The 19,461-nt window shown below is 45.2% G+C and overlaps 1 protein-coding gene across 4 annotated transcripts in view; it reads left to right on the top strand.

Annotated features, from left to right (window-relative positions):
- The window catches only part of KCNU1 (potassium calcium-activated channel subfamily U member 1), an 81,798-nt gene that overhangs the window by 26,453 nt on the left and 35,884 nt on the right, over nucleotides 1–19,461 (top strand). For all 4 annotated transcript variants that reach the window (XM_089773802.1, XM_075910804.2, XM_089773803.1 and 1 more), the window contains exons 13-19: nucleotides 204–273; nucleotides 864–1,019; nucleotides 6,673–6,785; nucleotides 7,103–7,171; nucleotides 11,324–11,410; nucleotides 11,547–11,647; nucleotides 15,430–15,529. In XM_089773802.1, the coding sequence (XP_089629928.1) occupies nucleotides 204–273; nucleotides 864–1,019; nucleotides 6,673–6,785; nucleotides 7,103–7,171; nucleotides 11,324–11,410; nucleotides 11,547–11,647; nucleotides 15,430–15,529 (696 nt within the window). The remainder of the gene's footprint in view (nucleotides 1–203; nucleotides 274–863; nucleotides 1,020–6,672; nucleotides 6,786–7,102; nucleotides 7,172–11,323; nucleotides 11,411–11,546; nucleotides 11,648–15,429; nucleotides 15,530–19,461) is intronic.

The following is a 19,461-nucleotide window of genomic DNA, read 5'->3' as shown; positions in this document are numbered from 1 at the left end:
CTTCAGTGGAGGAAAAAAAAGGTGGCCCCTCAGAATAAGAAGAGAGAGGGAGGGGAAAAAATACCTGTCAATTGTAGTCCGGGTGCTAATGAGGCTAATTGAGTGGGCGGGAATTGTCCCATTTTTAGCTTTAGATGTCAATAGGGAATTGAAGATAAGCAAAGCTGGTTAACCTATCATAAAACAGGCATGTTTTCACACAGGGTGCTGTCTGTCAAGAACCACTATCCAAAGACAAGAGTCATCATACAGATAATCCAGTCTCATAACAAGGTAGCCCAGTAGCTTTGTCAGTCTGGTTTTATTCATTTAGTGCTGATCATCCTGGGTGAAAGTCTGGCCCCACTGAAATCAATGGGCTAAATTCTGATCGACTCAATAAAAAGAGGATTTCACCCTTCTATTACTGCCACATCAAGTGTGTCACTTAGGCTACGTCTACACTGCAATGCTATTTCAGGGTACTGGAGTATCCCGAAATAGTTATCCTGCATCTTCACAGTAAGGACATTATTTCAAAATACAACGGGCTCGTTATTCCGATGTGCCTGTAAACCTCATTCCACGAGGAGTAAGGGACGTTTTGGAATAGCGGGTTAATTTGAAATGATGAAATAAGCTTTTTTAAATAAGATCAAAATAAAATATGCAGCTTGTGTAGCTCAAATTGAGTATCTTACTTCGAGCTACCCATGCAGTGTAGATACACCCTTACTGTTACTAAATGTCTTCTCTCAGTCACATTGTCTGCCTTGAAAGGGACATCATTCTATTTTAGAACATAAGAACGGCCATAGTGGGTCAGACCAAAGGACCTGCCTGCCTTTATCCTCATGTGTATTCACTGTCTTATCCCGAGACAGGCCTACCTGTCCAAAATCCCCCACTGGGACTGGAGGAGAGGAGACAGCATCATCTGTTTTGCGGAACTAAAACTCGGCTTCATAGCACAGAGTTGCTTGGTCCCAGGCCTGTCCACGCTCCTCAGGAGCCTGTTCATTAGGAAAAAGAGCTCCAAGGTAAGCCCTCGCCTTTTCCCAGCCCTGTGAATGGGGACCTTATCTGGCCAGTGTGTGTCCGTCCTATGAGTGGAAGCGATGCCTGGGTATTTTCAGAATAGTGGTAGAAATGTAGCCGTGTTGGTCTGATGCTGCTGAAACAAAAAACAGGACTGTGTAGCACTTTAAAGACTAACAAGATGGTTTATTAGATGATGAGCTTTCATGGGCCAGACCCACTTTCTCAGATCAAATAGTGGAAGAAAATTGTCACAACCGTATATACCAAAGGATACAAATAATAAAATGAACACATATGAAAAGGACAAATCAAATTTCAGAACAGAAGGGGGATGGAGGGGGGGAAGGGGAGGAGGTAAATGTCTGTGAGCTAATGATATTAGAGGTGATAATTGGGGAAGCTATCTTTGTAATGGGTAAGATAATTAGCGTCTTTATTCAAATTTGAGCATAAAGTGTCGAATTTAAGCATGAATGACAGTTCAGAGGATTCTCTTTGAAGTGAAGTCTTACAAGGTCTTTGAAGAAGGATGCAGGTAATCAAGTCGTTGAGACAATGTCCTTTCTGGCTGAAATGGCAAGAAACTTTTTTTTCTTTGTGATCCTGTCTGATGTCTGTTTTGTGGGCATTGATCCTTTGGCGAAGTGTCTGAGACGTTTGTCCAATGTACATAGCAGACGGACACTTTCGGCACATGATTGCATAAATTATATTTCTGGATGCACAGGAATATGTGTTCTTGATCTTATAACTCACTTGGTTGGGTCCAATAATGGTATCAGCAGAGTGAATATGTGGACAAAGCTGGCAACGGCGTTTGTTGCAAGGAAAGGTATCAGGGTTGGTATTAGTGTGGTATGTCCTGTGGTTGTTGGTAAGAATCACCTTGAGGTTAGGTGGTTGTCTATAGGAGACTATGGGTCTGTCTATTTTCAGACTCTGCTTGAGCAAACCGGGACTTAATCTGGCAGGGGAGACTAGCTCGCGGAACGGGCGATTTTTATGTAACGCCATCTGTTTGCAATGATGCTTTGCTGCATGAAGGGGTCCCGATTCTGCTCTCAATTGGAATTACTGGAATTACTCCTGATGTGACCTGATTGAGGTCAATGAGGGGAGGGTTAGTCCCGGGATAGCTTGTCCGTGCTTTGTATTAGTTCACACCCTTTTGGATCTCCCTGCGTGAATCGATTTCCTGTCTGTTTTAACCTGACAGAGTTAAGTCATGTCTACATGATGGGCTTTGGGCCTGTACAGGGGAGGACTGGCCCGGCAGGATATCGGGAATTTCCTGGTAGGCCGTTGTCCGGTGGGCCGTCGTGTCCGCACGCCGTTGCCCCTCACACCAAGCGGCTCCTCATCCATGCTGTATGCGGCATGCAGAGCCTGACCCGCCGCCTGCACCGTGTGCCAGACATGACACAGGGGCGGGGCTTGAGGGGCACGCAGAGGTGACGTCATGGGGAGGGCTGTTCTCAACCCGTTTCCCGGGCCTATTTTAATTGCCAGTGTGCTCCTGGGCCTGTAGCTATGCCAGGGTCTACTTCCCCGCAGCAAGGGAAGGGGTTTTTCCATTGCTCTAGGTCAGGGCTACTCAACACGTGGCCTGTGGCTCGTTTCTTTGTGGCCCAGGAGCAGTTTGGTGTTACGTGGGGCTCAACATGCGGCCAGTGGGTGGGATCCTTTGGACACGGCCTCCACTGGGAACACGCTCTACAACGGCGAGGTGTCTCCCAGGTGGGGTGAGCACTGAAAAAAGCAAACGGACAGGATGGCTAGAGCAGACGGGTACAGGGTGTTGGTGTTTGTAGCCCCAGGGAAGAGGTGCTGGAAGTGCTGGGGCATTGTGGGAAGTGCTTTGTATTACATAAGAACAGCCGTACTGGGTCAGACCAAAGGTCCATCCAGCCCAGTATCCTGTCTGCCGACAGTGGCCAGCACCAGGTGCCCCAGAGAGGGTGGACCGAAGACAATGATCAAGTGATTTGTTTCCTACCATCCCTCTCCAGCCTCTGACAAACAGAGGCCAAGGACACCATTTTATCCCCTGGCTAATAGCCTTTTATGGACCTACCCTCCATGCGTATTCACGCCTGTCAGTGTGAAAGAAGCTATTTGCATATATTTGCATATATATTTGCATGTATAGGAAACCAAACTTAAGTTGCGGCCCTCGACATGTGCTATGAATATCATTGTGGGCCCCAGGACTTACAAGGTTGAGTAGCCTTGCTCTAGGGGTCATTCTCTCCAAGTGAAGGGAGCTAGAAGAATCCTAGTTATGTTTACACAGCGGATTGTGGTGCCCAGGCATGCGAATTTTGCATGCCCATGAGCACCGGAGTTCTGTCAGCCTAACTTTATGTTGACCACGGCTTGTCTCCACAGCCCTTCAGGTTGTACTACCGGGGAGTGAAAAGCCGTGCGCACCAAAGCGCTCCGGTGTAACTCCCCCGGCTTGCACACTAGGGGAGTGAACTCAAAGGTAAACAGGGCAACAGTCACATGAATCAGGAACCTTTTAGTTCATGCGCACAGCACCCACATATCGGAGATACAGTGCAATGCTTTGGTGCACACGGCAGTTCACAGCCCTACAGTCTGAACTTCCAGATAGTCTAGACACAGCCTTCTGTTCAGCCTTTACACAGGGACAGAACAAGGCTACTCAGCCACTTAGCCTCCAAATGGAATTTAATTGGGACTTAAGTGATTCACAGGACTTAGGTAATGTCCTTCGGCAAAAGACTGAATACTAATTTACTTGCCCTTTCCTGATCTGTTCCTATTAAAGAAAAAAAATTAATAAGCAAGATACCATCTTTTCAATAGACAAAATTGCTCTGCAATTCCTCCAGCCAATGCCGGAAGATGTAATAAAAAGATTAAAGGAAATAACGGTCAAGCATTAAGTTGTTTGGAGAAGCCTCGTGTTTCCTTGTGTTGTGCAATGGATATGTTTTTACTATCACCTAGTGGCCATTTGAGATGCCTTCTGTAGTGACTTACATGCTGGCTGAATTTCCCTATATTTTAGTGACAAGAGAATTACGCTAGTGTTTTTTACTTCTGACACTTTTTATTCACAGTTTTGTTTATCCAGATTAAGTGACTGGAATCTGAAATTAATACAGTCTCGTTCATATACAAAAGTTCCACCTAAAACTTGTCGGAACGTGTTTGACGAAATATATTTTCATCAAACTATACTGTGTCATCAAAGCCAAAATATTTTGAAGAAATGTGTTGACTTTTGACACGAAGGTTTTTGTGTGCTGAGTTCTCAGCTGGCCAGAGAAAAAAAGAGACCCAAATGGAAAACCTGATGAATTGCATTAGAAAAAATATTTTAGTTCATTGTGCCTGGATGTAATACATGTATCTTTTCTATTGGTCACTTCTTGATTTTTATTTTATCCTCCCCCCAAAATATTTGTGTATGTGATTGTTGAGTGACAATGGAATTCAGAACTGATCCATTATCAAACAGTAATTATGGCAATGGACTAAATTTGCCCACAAAACTATTTAATTATTAATAATTATTTGAGCTGGTGAGGAATTTTTTTCTCGCAAAATTTTTCAGGTGTTTATTTTTCAACCAAAATCTCTGTTTTGTTTAAGTTGACAAAAAACATAATAAAGAAGCAAACAAAAAACGGTTTTCTTTTTTTTAAACCTGAAAATTTTGGACAATGGCCATTTCTCCCCCATCCCCACATGTCCATGTTATCAATAAAGCCATTTCCCATTTAAATGCAAAACACAAAATCATGTCAGAAAATTTCCCATAAACAGCTCCATGAATTGTTTATCGTAAAAGGCACAAAGATACCACGGTGATTGGCGGGACGATGGGCGGGAGTGGGGAACAGTGTAAAACCAGAAGGATTTCTCTGCACTAGATAATTTTGCTATTTTAACTATACTAGTAGGCTGTGTCTACATTGTATGCTTCTTGTTCAAGAACAGCTGTTCTTGCGCAAAAACTGTCTACACCGCATGCACGTTCTTGTGCAAGTAAATTTACAGTATAGCGTAGGAAAACAGGGCTTCTTCCGGAAGAGTTATTCCTCTCCCCATGAGGAATAAGCCCTCTTGTGCAAGAGCGCTTCCACAAGAGGGCAGTGTAGACAGGCAACATGAATTTCTTGCACAAGAAGCCCCTATGGTTAAAATGGCCACCAGAGCTTTCTTGCGGAAGAGAGCACCTACACTGCCATGGATGGTCTTGCGCAAAACCACATCTCTTGTGCAAACGCACATGGCAATGTGGACACGCTCTTGTGGAAGATTTTTTGAACAAGAACTCTTCTGCAAAACAGTTCTTGTGCAAAAAGCCTGCAGTGTAGATGTAGACGTATAGTTAAAGCAGCAATGCCTCTTGGACACACACATATATACTTGTATATATACACACTTGAATATATATACACTTGTATATATACTTGTATATATGCACACACATTTATACATAGTTAAAGGGGACTATATTGGTACCGCTTATTCCAACTGAGGAACTAAAATAAGCACCACAGATGTAAAGTGCCTTTACCCCAGTATAATTTATCCTACACTATGACTTTTACCAGTATAACTATGCCAGCAAAATGTCTGACCTCTAGCCAACAAACTAAAGCTTTTAAGAGAAGACCAGCCCTGCTATTGGTAGGTAGACAGATCCAGCTATGTCTACACTTGCAGAATTTTTGCATTGTGCTTCACTGGTGATAGGGAGGTGGTGTAAAACAAGCTCTGGTTTGGGTACCTACTTCAACAGGTGTCAGAGAGTGGTTATCTTGGAGCACTTGCAGGCAGCTATCCAACAGCCCAACTATCCAACAGCCCATCTCTCTCCATTTTGATGACAGAACTTGTGAGAAGGGGATGTGCGATCCTGGGTCACCACACAGCCCTCGTCTCCTCTAACACTGATCAGCTCCAGTAGCTCAGCATTGCTCCACACAAGGGATCTTTTGCCCCCATGGAGCAGCCATTGTCACCTGACTGGGCGAGCACTTGCAAAGAAAACAGGAAGAGGAGTTTCAAAGTTGCCAGGGTTTTACAGGGAGGGGGAGGCAGACCTGGCATGAAGCAAGCAGATCTACTGGCCAGAGTGGTCAGCTTGGTACTATGGGATATCCTGCAGAGGCTAAACGCTCTGTAAGCAGGAAGCATCTTCACTAACACATCACCAGTAATAGTTGTATGCCTCTTGTGGGGGCGGGTCTTCTTTTTGCAGTGAAACCTCTGACTTTCAGCCCAGAAAGCGAGTGGAGGAGCAACCGTGGCTTTTGTGCAAAAATAGGGTCTTGTTGGTGCTTTAAACGTAGACATGCCCGAATTGTCATTGCAAAGGAAAGGAAAGTTCACTTAGATTTGTCTGACCCTGGGACTTCTTTGTGTTTTTCCCTCACCGTGTGACTTGCCCCATTTTTCGTCTGAATAAACAACCAGCCACAATGAGCGTATACGTGTGACGCATCCAGATGATTTATGGAATAATTCGACCCATTCTTCTAGGGGCTGCCTTTTACGTGGCTGCCTTCTCAAGGTTGCCGCACTAATGTATAAACACGTGGCCAGAGGCAGCCCACTGTTCCGGGGCCCCTTTTTGCAAAACAGCCTTTGCTTCATGGTTATTTCTTTTAGGAGAAGAGAAAAGGCGTACGGCGCCGGAACGCTTTTGAAGGCAAAGATTATAAACTGCTGACGCATTGGCTCTCCAATGATTTTGTGGACATGACTTTTCCAGAGGTTTGCCGGTGGGTAGAACAGAAATCCCTGTTTCTCGCCTCCTTCTCTTGTCGGGTTTGTCTACACATGCAGTTTAATCCAGAGTACGGGAGGCTGTGAATTAACTGTTCCTATCAACTTCGTACGTTGGAAGCTCTTATTCCAGAACAAAAGTGTCAGCTCTAGAGTTAATTAGGAATAGCAATTCTGTAATAATTCCCAGTGTAGACAAGCTATTAGGACCTTCATATGATTTTGCTTAATTCATTTCCAAAGTGAATTAACAGTGTGATTGAAGGTCGCTTACGCAGGGACGTGCTGCAATTTAACACTTTCCTTTCTCTAGGTTGTGCTTTGTGAAGCTGGACCTTGTACTGCTGGCCGTTGAATTCAGATCAGGCATCCATGGAAACAGGTGAGCAGTGAAGCTGCTGATCCATTTCTCAAGGCAGCTACCACTCCTACACCGCCTTGGATGGAATTCATCCCGGGACAGAGCGCTAGCACAGCACGGCATACCTCTGGCTTCAGCCTGGGTTGAAGACCTATGTGAGATACGGCTTTGAGATGAGTGAATGAAAAGGAATTAATTTCACCACAAAGGATTAGTTTCCTCCATTCCCTTTTCACCTCCAAGATGATCACTGGAATGGCAAATGAGCTAGATTTCAGTGTGCACCCCAGTACTGCAGGGACTGTCCATTCCCCAGAGAAGAATGAATCTGGGCAATTCTTTTCCCCATAGCCCTCTCAAATCTTCCAGATAGATCTCAAAGCTCTTTACCAGGGAGGTCAGGATCATTACCTGTCTTTTTATGGATGGGTAAACTGAGGCAGCGATGTGCCGTGGCACACCCCAGCTCATGCAGAGGCAGAGTTGGGAATGGATCCCAGATCTCACCATCTTGTACTCAAGCTACTCCAGGCAGAGCCGGCCCAAGCTACGGGCTCACCGGGCTACCACTTGGGATGCCCCATTGTAGGGGGCACCGCGCGGGGCTGCCGGACCGGGCGGGGGTAGGGCCGCACATGCACCGGGCGCCCGGGGGTGGGGCTGTGCATGTGCTGCACTCCTGGGGACAGTGCCGCACTGCCGGGGCCCGGGGCGCACGAATGGCTCAGGCCAGCCCTGACTACAGGTTGAACTTCTCTGATCCGAGACGCCCTGGTTCGATACCATCCAGGGTCCAGCAGAACCATGGATGTTGCTGAACCAGAGAGCCCCTGGACCAGAGATCCCCTGCATCCTAGACCACCCCATCCCAGGGAGCCAAGGGATTTTTTTAACATTGCAGGGGAAGAACAATCCCCTGCATCAGTGTAGCCCACTCTTGCTTGACATAAAGGTCCTTTCTCCAGCCAGTACAAGACCCTGGCACCATGGATGTGACCACAGAGAGAGGAAGGCACATGAAAACCGGAAGTGCTCAGCCATTTAGGCTAGGGATGTAAACATGTAGTTGATTAACCGATTAACTGAGTAGCAAAAGCTTATCGGTTAATGTTATCGACTACACGCATTTCCCCCTACCCTCGCTAGTACATTCTTAGCAGGCTGGCCAGCAGCTTGGCTCAGTCCCAGCTTGCACCTGGTCCAGGACCTATCCCTGCTGCCGCTTTGTATTGAAAGTGTATTAGGAGCCAGGTGGGCAGGCAGCCCGGCTCAGTTCTGGCTCATGCCAGGTCCTGGAGCAAAGACCTTCCTGCCCTGGACAGGGGCTGCTGCCACTGTATCAGAGGCAGCAGTGCAGGGTGATAAGAAGCCAGCCCCTGAGGGGAGCTGGTTTTGAAACTCGTGGACAAGCTCCTCCCAGCACCACACACTGCTGCCTCTGATACCGAGGCAGCAGTTCAGAGTGGCAGGGGGCTCCCTGCGCATGGAAACAGAGTGAACTGGCTGCGGCCCCGCCCCCGGGGACTATAAAATAGTCCAGTAACCAATAAGAATTCAGGAGGTTAATCGACTATTCAATGAACCCCTATTTAACTTCCCTGGTTTAGGCCTCACTTCATGGTCTTAACTGCAATCTCCTGTGCAAACTGCAAACGTCTCACCTCGATTTGGGATGACCCAGCTCAAGCTGAGCCTGGTTCTTTCCGTGACGAATAGGAACCCTTCCCTAGGCTTTACCCTCAGGAGTTAACGGCTCCTAAATGCCACAACATGTGGTCACAAAGGTCTAATCCGTCAGTGCGGACAGCAGACGTTGCTAAAATCTGAAGCTGATCTGAGCCCAAGGCAAATAATAGTCTTCTCTAATGATGAAATGTAAGACACCCGAGACCTGGTGCTATAGATTTTAGAAAACGCTGCAAAATTATCCAGAAACCAGCACTTTACTGAGAGCAGTTATTTTTTTCTGCCTTTGTAAATGAAGTGTCTGCCTGCCTTGGGGAGAAAACTGAGAACCTGAAAAGGAAAACTAACAAAACAAAGGAAGAGAAGAGAGAGAAAACTGCTAAAGATCCCACAGGGCTGATTTCCAGAGGTGGTGAAAGCTCACGACCATGAATTCAGTGAAAGTCATGGGGTGATTAGCTCCTGGGAGAATCTGGTGCTTCTGGCCTTTGTAGGGAAATATGTGGATAACAAGGGAGGCGGGGAATTCATCTTTGTGTTCTGTATTCGTACAGAACCGACCACAATGGGGTCTTGGTCCAATGATGAGTCCTCTAGGGGCTGCCAAGATGGTGGCAAAAGGAAGCAAGCAAACCAAAGGAAGCATTTCTTCACACAACACACAGCCAATCTGTGGAACTCCTTGCCAGAGGATGTTGTGAAGACCAGGGATTTAACAGGGTCAAAAAAAGAACTAGATAAGTTCATGAAGGATAAGCCCATCAATGGCTCTTAGCCAGGATGGGTAGGGATGATGTCCCTAGCCTCTGTTTGTCAGAAGCTGGGGATGGATGACAGGGGATGGGTCACTTGATGTTTCCCTGTTCTGTTCAATCCCTCTGGGGCACCTGGCATTGGTCACTGTTGGAAGACAGGACAATGGGCAAGATGGACCTTTGGTCTGACCCAGTCTGGCCAAAGTCTTTTGTGTTGACAATAATAATTAATGAATAATTCTTGCTTCTGCCTCTGCTGTCTTGTTCATTAGTAACCAAGCAGCTGTGGAGGAGGAGGAGTTGAGGGGAGGTATCCTATTCCTTTCTGGATGAGAATTGAAAAGATAAATCCTTAGGTGGCTCTTTCCTACTTCAGCTGTCCTGCCAAGACCCATTAAGACTGGGTTGAAATCAGTAGGATGTGACTGGTACATCTAGGCAGCTGCACAGCTCTGCCTAACTGCAGCTGATAAATTTAGTAACACCGCTGAGGGTTTCTACCTAGTACTTATAGCAACATGGCAGGGACATGCTCCAGAATGGGCCTGGACTGTTCAGGTGGAAGTAGGAGTATGTTTAGCAGAGCAGCAGGTGTATGGAACCTGTTCATCCCTAATACATTGAGAAGCACCACAGGTAAGCTTTAATGGAAGCAGTTGGCATCTTCTGCAAGACACCTGGATCTATCTGGGATATTCAACACCTGCAGCTAAACTGTGAATTTAAAGGTTTTAAATAGTTTCTGAGAATGAAAAGAGTCAGTTTCCTATAAACTTAACAATATAACAAACATTTTTTTTAAAACCCAAACTTTACTACATTTTGATAATGACATGAAAGTTGGTTTTGTTACAATACTAGATTGGGACTCAGAAGATTAGAGTTTGAGTTGGACCTCTTTCACAAACTCCCCAGCTGTGTCTACACTGGCACCTTTTTCCGGAAATGCTTAAAAGAGAACAGTTTTCCGTTATAAGTATTTCCGGGAAAAGAGCGTCTACATTGGCAGGATGCTTTTCCGGAAAAAAGCCCCGATCGTCATTTTCGCGATCGGGGCTTTTTTGCGGAAAAGACTACTGTGCTGTCTACACTGGCCCTTTTCCGGAACAGTTTTCCGGAAAAAGGACTTTTGCCCGAGCGGGAGCAGCATAGTTTTTCCGGAAAAGCAGCTGATTTCTTACAGTAAATCGTCACTGCTTTTCCGGAAATTCAAGGGGCCAGTGTAGACAGCTCGCAGCTTATTCCGGAAAAGCGGCTGCTTTTCCGGAATAAGTGGCCCAGTGTAGACACAGCCCCCATGTGTCCATAAAGAAGTCAGTCTCTCTGCCTCACTTCCCCATCTGTAAAATGGGATGAATACCATTTCCCTTAATTGTGGGCACATTGTGAACCTCGACTAGGACAGTGTGAGTGGAGAAATGTATAAGCGCGTTGTAGACTGTAAGGCAAGAAGGGACCATTATGAGCATCTGCTCTGACCTCTTGCAGGACACAGGCCAAATTGCACATGATTGGAGCAATTTACCAAGCATCATGGTAGAGTCTCTGTCACAGAGCCTTTGAAAACAAAGATTAGATGGTTTTTAGTTCCAGAAAATCAGCTCTAGGAATTATTTTGGGAAGTTCTGTGGCCAGAGTGACATAGAAAGGCAGATTAAAGACTCACCAGGATTTCTTTTGGCCTTTGAATCTGCAAATGGGTACTTGACTTTGTTCATTTGTTTTCCAATAGCATCCTGGTCAACCCATCTGCTGAGATCAAGCTCCACCAAAACACAATGGGCTTTTTTATTGCCAGATCCAAGGCAGAAATCAGAAGGTAACGTCCCATATTATCCTCCGGCAAAAAACGTCTGGACAAGTAGAGCTTTCAAGAGTTAACAAATGCATTTGGACATATTCCTCCACTCCCCTATAGTTAATACAGTATCTCCCCATTTGCTTTTGTCACCCAGGGCTCATTTTTACTGTAAAGTCTGCCACAGCGATATTGATAATCCGGAGCTAATTAAAAAATGTCACTGTAAAAACAAATCTCGGAGACAATCCCTACCAGGTAATGTTCTGTTCAGACTAGGTTTCAGTTACAATAAAGAAGAGGATGGTCCAGTAACCTATGACTCAGGTATGAATTACCTAACTACGTCCTATTTCCTCTGCCTGTGTAGATCTTCCACTGGAGTTCTCAGAAGACCTTTAGATTCCATCTACTCTGATTGGACATTAAAGTTTCCTGTTGCATTTTCTTTTAAGAACCACATCTCCTTGGACAGAATTTCCCCTACCCTCATGGTCATGCTTTGCCTGGGTTGCTCTTTAATTCCTGGAGAGTGGACAATGGCATCTTATTGGTGCAATATACATATAATTTGTAAGGTGCTTTGACATGAAAGATTCTACAGGATCATCGCAGAGGTCCTTACTCAGTTGACCTCGGTCCCTCTGGGGCATCGGGCATTGGCCACTGTCGGCAGACAGTTTACTGGGCTAGTTGGTCTGACATAGTGTGGCCATTCTCATGTTGTACTCAATTCCTGCTCAAGCAAAGTTCTCATTAAAGTTGCTAGGAATTGTCCTATGAGACCATCTACATCTTTTGTTAGTTTCTAAGGGTGTGTCTACATTGCACCGTTATTTGGAGATAACAAGCGTTATTTTGAATTAACAATGTGAGCATCTACACAGCCGTTCCATTATTTAGAAATCATTTTGAAATAATGGATGGCTTATTCCAAATTCTGTAAGCCTCATTCTACAAGGAATAACACCTCTTCCGAAATAGCTATTTACAAATAAGGTACGCGTAGACACTGCTATTTCAAGATAGCCCCTCACTATGGCCATTCTAAGTTATTCCTCCTGGTGCTCTAAATCGAGATAGCACATCTACATTGGGGAAACCTGCCTCAGACTCATTTTGAGGCTTCCCTACAGTGTAGACATGCTATTTCAAAATAAACTATTTCGGTAACTATTCCGGAATAGCTTATTTCGAAATAGCCGTACAGTGTAGAGGTACTCTAAGGTGCTGCAGAACTATTTGTTGTTTTGTAAGTTTTTTCAGTGACAGACTAACACGGCTTCCCCTCTGAGCCTGTCCTAACTCATGCTGAGTATGACAATGAGTACGGATGTCAGGAAATGGCTCTCTATGTTATCCTCACCGTAAGACTAGGAAGTAATAAAAACGAAAACGTGTTTGAGGTGGAGCAAGGATGTATGATCAGATTTAGGGAGTTAAAAACTGGGAAAGTATAGACTGGAGGGGACAACTCCTATTCATGATAATGCCAATGCAACAGTGGAATAGCTCTTCCAATCCCACCCAAATTTCCCTGAGATAAAAAATGGGACCTACACCTTTTTCAGTACTAAGTCAACCACCTCACCCAGATAGTGACTTGATGGATCTCAGTCCATTCCTTACTGGACACATGTCCACGCCACTTGGTTCATTACTAATTAACACCCCACTTGCTTCATAGATTGATGGAGCTCAAGGCTAGTAAATAACATTGCATCACCTAATCTGACCTTCTGTGTATAACAGGCCATTAAAATTCACAACTTGTGTTTGATTAGAGCACAACGTGTATTATAACCAGCATGCCTAGACGGGCCAAGAAACTGTGATACCCTCTTAATCCCAATAATGTTTGCAGACTAATGTTGAGCTCTCTTGCAGCGTCTGTATGCAGCGCCATGCACTGCAGCTACGAAATTTTCAGAAGCTGCCTGGGGGTGCGTCTACACAGCAGAGCTTAACTCGAAATAAGCTATGCAAATTGAGCTACGTCAATTGTGTAGCTTCTTTTGAAATAGCTTATTTCGAAATTGGAAGCATCTACACGGCACTTATTTTGAAATAGAGCCCTCTTCTTCCGACTTCCCTTACTCCTTGTACAATGAGAGTTACAGGAGTTCGAGTAAGAAGTCCTCCAGCTTGACAGTATTTCAACATTATTTCGAAATAACAGCCTGCTGTGTAGACGTGAACTAAGTTATTTCAGAATAACACTAGTTATTTCGAAATAATGTTGCGGTGCAGACATACCCTAACGGAAGAGCTGTGTCTAAATCCTCTAGCTTTAGTGAAGAATGCGTCTGTCAATCTCCTAGACTGTTTTAAATTTCTCAGCCATTGTGGCAGTGCCTTGGGTATACTGGACTTTTGCCATACAGAGCTGTCAGTCAGGTATCTTTCCTCAGTAGCCAGCACATTCACACAAACACAAAATCCGTATTTTAAAGTAAATCTCCTTTCAGCAGTAGATGGCAGCCAAGCCTCGTTATTAAATATCTGAAGTGTACTGGGCTGAGAGAAAGGAAAAACTCATTCATAGAGAGCGCTCCACAAAACAAGCCATGTGAACAAACACAAGCATGCTGACCCCTGGAGGATTCCATGTAGGAATGTCATTTACAAAGAGAAACCGTAGCTCGTTTTTTCAGTTCCACATACATATTAAAATAGATGCAACTACGGTCCCCGAAAGTCACATGCCTCCCAGAACAGGGGTTTCCGTGAAATACAGAGGCGTTTCCAGAAAAGTCGTCTAGAGACAGACGGACAGATAGTGACGCTATAAGAGTGCTCACACCTGAAGGCTTTTCCTTTTCTTTCTTGTACAATTTTAGAGGGCTGGATGAAATGACAAGGTGGGATTTTAGTGCAAGTGACACTTGCTAAGCAATAATTGTCCCCTAGGAATTTGGATGTATCACAACAAAACACTGCATCAAAATCACTGTGTTAGTCTGTGACAATAGAAGTAATGTAGCTTAATCAGTACCAATGACAGTCAGCTGATGTGAGTTAAAAAATCGCGAGCCAGATCCACAACTGGTGTAAATAGGGTGAAATTCAATAAGGAGAAATGCCTAGTGTTCCACTTAAAGAGGGACAATCAGTTTCACATATGCCAAATGGGAAGGGACTGTCTAGGGAGGAGTACAGCAGAAAGAGATCTAGTGGACCACAAGCTACATGAGTCCACAATGTGACACTGCAGGAGTGTTGTGAGTAAGACACAAGAAGCAATTTTTTCCTTCTGATTAGGCCTCAGCTGGAGTGTTGTGTCCAGTTCTGGGCGCCACCTCTCAGGGAAGATGTGGACATGTTGTAGAAAATCCAGAGAAGAGCAACTAAAATGATAAAAGGGCTAGAAAACATGACCTATGCAGGAAGACGGGAAGAATTGGGTTTGTTTAGTTCTGAGAAGATTGAGAGGGGACATGACAGCAGCTTTCAAGTACTTAAAGGGTGTTACAAGAGGAGGGATAAAAATTATTCTCCTTGAACTCTAAGGATAGGTCAAGAAGCAATGGGCTTAAATTGCAGCAAGAGAGGTTTATACTGGACATTAGGAAAAACTTCCTGTCAGAGTAGTGAAACACTGGAATAAGTTGCCTAGGGAGGTTGTGAAATCTCCATCACTGGAGATATTTAAGAGCAGGTTAGACAGACACCTGTCAGAGATGGTCTGGAGTTCTTGTTACTAAAGGACTCATGGGCGGGTCATCTGTTTTGGAGGGCAAAACTTGGCAGCTTCAAGTTTGCATTTTGGGATGCATCAGTCCCCTAAACACTACAAACAAAAAGATGCATTTGAATAGGGCCTTTGGAACGAACCCAGGAGTTCTGTAGCTCAGTCACATTAGTCGGACAGAAGGGTGTCATATACACACTATACCTATGCACCATAATATGTTGCCACTGTGTATTAGTGGTATGGTCGTTTGGCTAAGCAATCACCCAAAGCCCCGTTTTGCAACCAGCATATAACTACAAGCGAGGGATAGATCGAGCCAAGTTCCTTCTCGTCATCTTTCTTTCAGACAAGCTGAGGATTCCCCATAGTTCTCTGCATGTTTCAGACCGAGTGCTGGTGAAGTCAAGGTCTCTTGGGATCCTTCCTGCTTCAGGTATCGCAGCCAGGTAAGATTTTCAGGACTCCTCGCGGTCTCCTGGCTGCAGCGAGTATTTGTGAGTAAGAGGAGAACGGCCGGGTGTTTCCTTGGATGAAATTAAAACCCTTGGCTCCCACTCCTTGTGGCATTGCTCCGGGTTCCGATTGCAGTGGGTGGGTTTAACGGCTCCTCCCTGCCTCGGTTCATTCAGTGGCCTTGGAGAAGTTCAATTCAACCCTGCACATCCAGCTTCTTGGGCCACCAAGCCTTGCCCTCCTGCAAGGGCAATGCTCTGCAGCGTGCTAAGGTGTGCTGAACTCAGCACCAGGCACACCTGGAAGGTTAGCAAATCTGGACTGTGGGAAGGCATGGGAGAAGCGTGTTAGGAAGCTGAGTTGAACTCCAGAGAACCCCTTGCCGGTAGCCTGACTTGTCTAGCTGAAGCACTGGTGTGAATCACACTGCTGACCCTAGTGGGGCAGTAACTCCAAGGGGAGACTTTTCCAGGTTTCACAGTCTCAATTCCTTCTGCCGTGTGTGCCCTGGATTTAAGATCATGAGAAAGAAAGCCGCCCCCCCAATGGAGGGGGTTAAGGGGGCAATTGCAAAGAGACCCAGGGCTTCTGGCCACCAGTGCTGCTAAATCACTACTGTAGTGCCACTCCGCACGCACTACGCAGCTCTTAGGGTTGGAGGAGCCAGCCGCGGTCCACGTCCCTCCTCTTCTGCCTGCTCCTAGTCCCGCCTCTTCTGCCTGAAGTCCTACCCCTTCCTGCACCTTGCGCGAGAGCCTGCGGAAGCTGTCGGCTGCGCTGAGGAAGAGGATGAACCTGGGTACTGCACCAAAGACCTCTCCTGCAGTGCCTAAAGGAGTCGCTCCAGTCAAGTGTCAGAGGGATAGCTAGGTTAGTCTATTTCAGCACAAGCAATGGGGAATCTCGTGGTAGCTTATTTGGAAGCTAGTTAGTTTGTACAGGAAAAAACAACAAATGGTCTGCTAGCACTTTATAGACTAAGAAAACATGTCGATGGGATCATGAGCTTTCATGGGCACAGCTCACTTCTTCAGATGACCAGAGTTTTGATTTTAGGATGTACAGACCTAAAATAAATAGGAGAGAAAGGCAGGGAGAGGTATCAGCTTTCGTGGGCTGGAACCTACTTTGCCAAATGCCCCAGACTCCAGTCAGCTTAGAGTATCACAATCTTTCTCGTGCTGAATAATGCTTACCCCCAAGGAGTCCTATTCACCATCAGTGGGCCTGCATACTTAGCTATCAGCAGTAGTAGGCTGTTACAATTTAATGAACCAGACGGTAAAGGAGATGAGGCACATACTGGATCACAGAGGGGTGAGTCTGTCTGTATCTGCAAAAACAACAAGGAGACCTGCGGCACCTTAGGGTACATCTACACAGCAGGGCTAAAGTCGAATTATGCGACGCAACTTCAGCTATGTCGATTGTGTGGCTGATGTCGAAATATCTTCATTTGGCTTTTGGTGCTCTTTCTGACAGCAGGGAGTCAGAGGAAGAACGCTCTTTCCCCGACTTTCCTTACTTCTCGTGAAATGAGGGTTGCAGGAGTCAGAGTAAGAAGTCCTCCAGCTGGACTTTATTTTGAAATAACGACTCTCTGTGCAGACACGCATTTTGTTATTTCCAGATAACGTCAGTTAATCCGAAATAACACTGCTGTGTAGACGTACCCTCAGAGACTTATTTGGGCATAAGCGTTCATGGTTAAACAGAAGCATAAAAGTGGTTTTAATCCATGAACGCTTGTGCCCAAATAAATCTGTTAGTCTTTAAGGTGCCATCAGACTCCTTATTTTATATTGACCAGAGTTATTATACAAGGACTTAAGGGAAGTACACATGATCCTGGCTCGGAGGAACACACGACCAATGCTTGTCACCTTCCTTCCACAAGGATCAAAGTCTGTAAGCAGTTCTTGAACACCATAGTCCCAAAGAGTACACCTCTTAAATAAATCCCACGCCAAAACTTTCCTCTGTGTTGACAGCCCAGGCGAGTACTGGCATAGCAAAAACTCCCAGGTCTCCTCCAGATCGTTTTGCAGCTCAGCAGCTGTCCCCAGCATTTATGTAGCATCCAAACAATGAAACATTGTTCGTTGCGCCTGCCCTACAACCAGATCGGTCAGTTGTAAATATTGGAATGGCCTAGTAAACCCGTCCGCACGCGCCTTTACATTGTGCCAACTCGTTACATGGAAGGGAAAACACAATTAATTTATAACACGTTTCTTTTCTCCCAACATTCCCCAACATAATTTATCAAAAAAAAAAAAAAAAGAGAGAGAGCGAGAGAGCCCTCACAACCTACTGAAATATCATTATTAAAATGTGCATGAAAAGTCAATTATGCCAGAGGGAGGTATTCCTGAGAAGTGAGTTTCCATACTCTGGCATTACACCTTAGGGATTAGGTATTTATTTATTTAATTATTTATTTTATCCCTGAGCTCTTTGCTGCCGCTTACCAAAAGGAACATCAATTTTACTAGATGTTCTGTGATTCCCTGAAGGATCAGCCGAGTCTGCAAAGGCCTAATTCCCTTTCCCATCAAGATTGTCCCTCGCCAACAAATCACAAAAAGACACAAGGCATCATTGTCATTTACATTAAGTGTCCTGATGTATAGGTTTAAATTTCAGCAGGGATTGGAGTTCCACCACTTCTCATGGGAGGACGTTTTACAGTATTTCAGGGAGTAACAGTAGTACAGATTGAACCTCTCTAGTCCGGCACCCTAGGGACCAGACTGGTGCCAAACCAGAGAATTTGCTGGATCATGGAAGGTCAATATGGACTAGCAGCATGACCAACACGGCCACTGCTTGCTGGGCCCTTAGAGGACATTGAAGCGTAAGTTAGAGCTAAATAACAGCACAGAACACTGAGCATCAGGACTGGTGGCTGTAAACAAACTTTATGAACCATTGGAAACTTGGCCACACCCATGATAAGTGTGCATCTGGCTAACTAAAATCATTCTGGACTACAGATGTTGTCAGATCACAGAGTGCCGGACTAGAAAGGTTCAACATGTAGTATTTATCAGCTCCTATTGAGATCAGGATCTTGTTATATTAGGTACTATATGTACGTACGGTAAGAGACTGTCCCTTTTTAAACTAGCACACAGTCTAAATAGAGATGGCAGACAAAGCCTCAGACTATGTGACAAAGTTTTACTGGCATAGCTGTGTCATCTGTGAATGTGAAAAAATCATACCCCCTAGCCAAGGTAGCTATCTGGGCAAAATCACTGGTATAGCCATAGCTATGTTAATAGGAGATTGCTTCTATTATGTTCGCAAATGTCCTTTGGGGAGGTGATATAGCTATGCTGGGAGAAGAACTGCTGTCCACTTAACCTGCTTCTCCACTAGCAGGATCTGTTGGCATAGCTGTGCCAATGAAGACAGTCAACCTGTGGAACTCCTTGCCAGAGGATGCGGTGAAGGCTAGAACTTTAACAGGTTTCAAAAAAGAGCTAGATAGATTCATGGAAGTTAGGTCCATCAATGGCTATTAGCCAGGATGGGTAGGAATGGTGCCCCTAGCCTCTGTTTCTCTGGAAATGGGGGACAGGGGAGGGATCATATGAGGATTCCCTGTTGTATTCCCTCCCTCTGGGGCATCTAGTATTGGCCACTGTCGGCAGACAGGACGCTGGGCTGGATGGACCTTTGGTCTGATCCAGTATGGCCGTTCTTATGTTTTTATGGTTCTGTAGTACAGACAGGCCCAAAGGGAATGACCCATGGAGAAGCAAAATGTTTAAATACCACTGACACAGACTCCATCAAAGGAACAAGAAACGAGGCAGAGTAGGTACAAAAAGCCCCCAACAAAAAACAAAATTAAAAACATCAGGAATTTTCAAAATGCTTTGATGGCATGTCAGAACTTTTCGAAGGTCAAAAACCA

This window comes from Pelodiscus sinensis, chromosome 28, assembly GCF_052426305.1.
Source record: "Pelodiscus sinensis isolate ZL-2025 chromosome 28, ASM5242630v1, whole genome shotgun sequence".
Classification (NCBI taxonomy): Eukaryota; Metazoa; Chordata; order Testudines; family Trionychidae; genus Pelodiscus; species Pelodiscus sinensis.
Note: the sequence above shows the minus strand (reverse complement) of the source record. Positions and strands in the feature narration are given on the sequence as shown.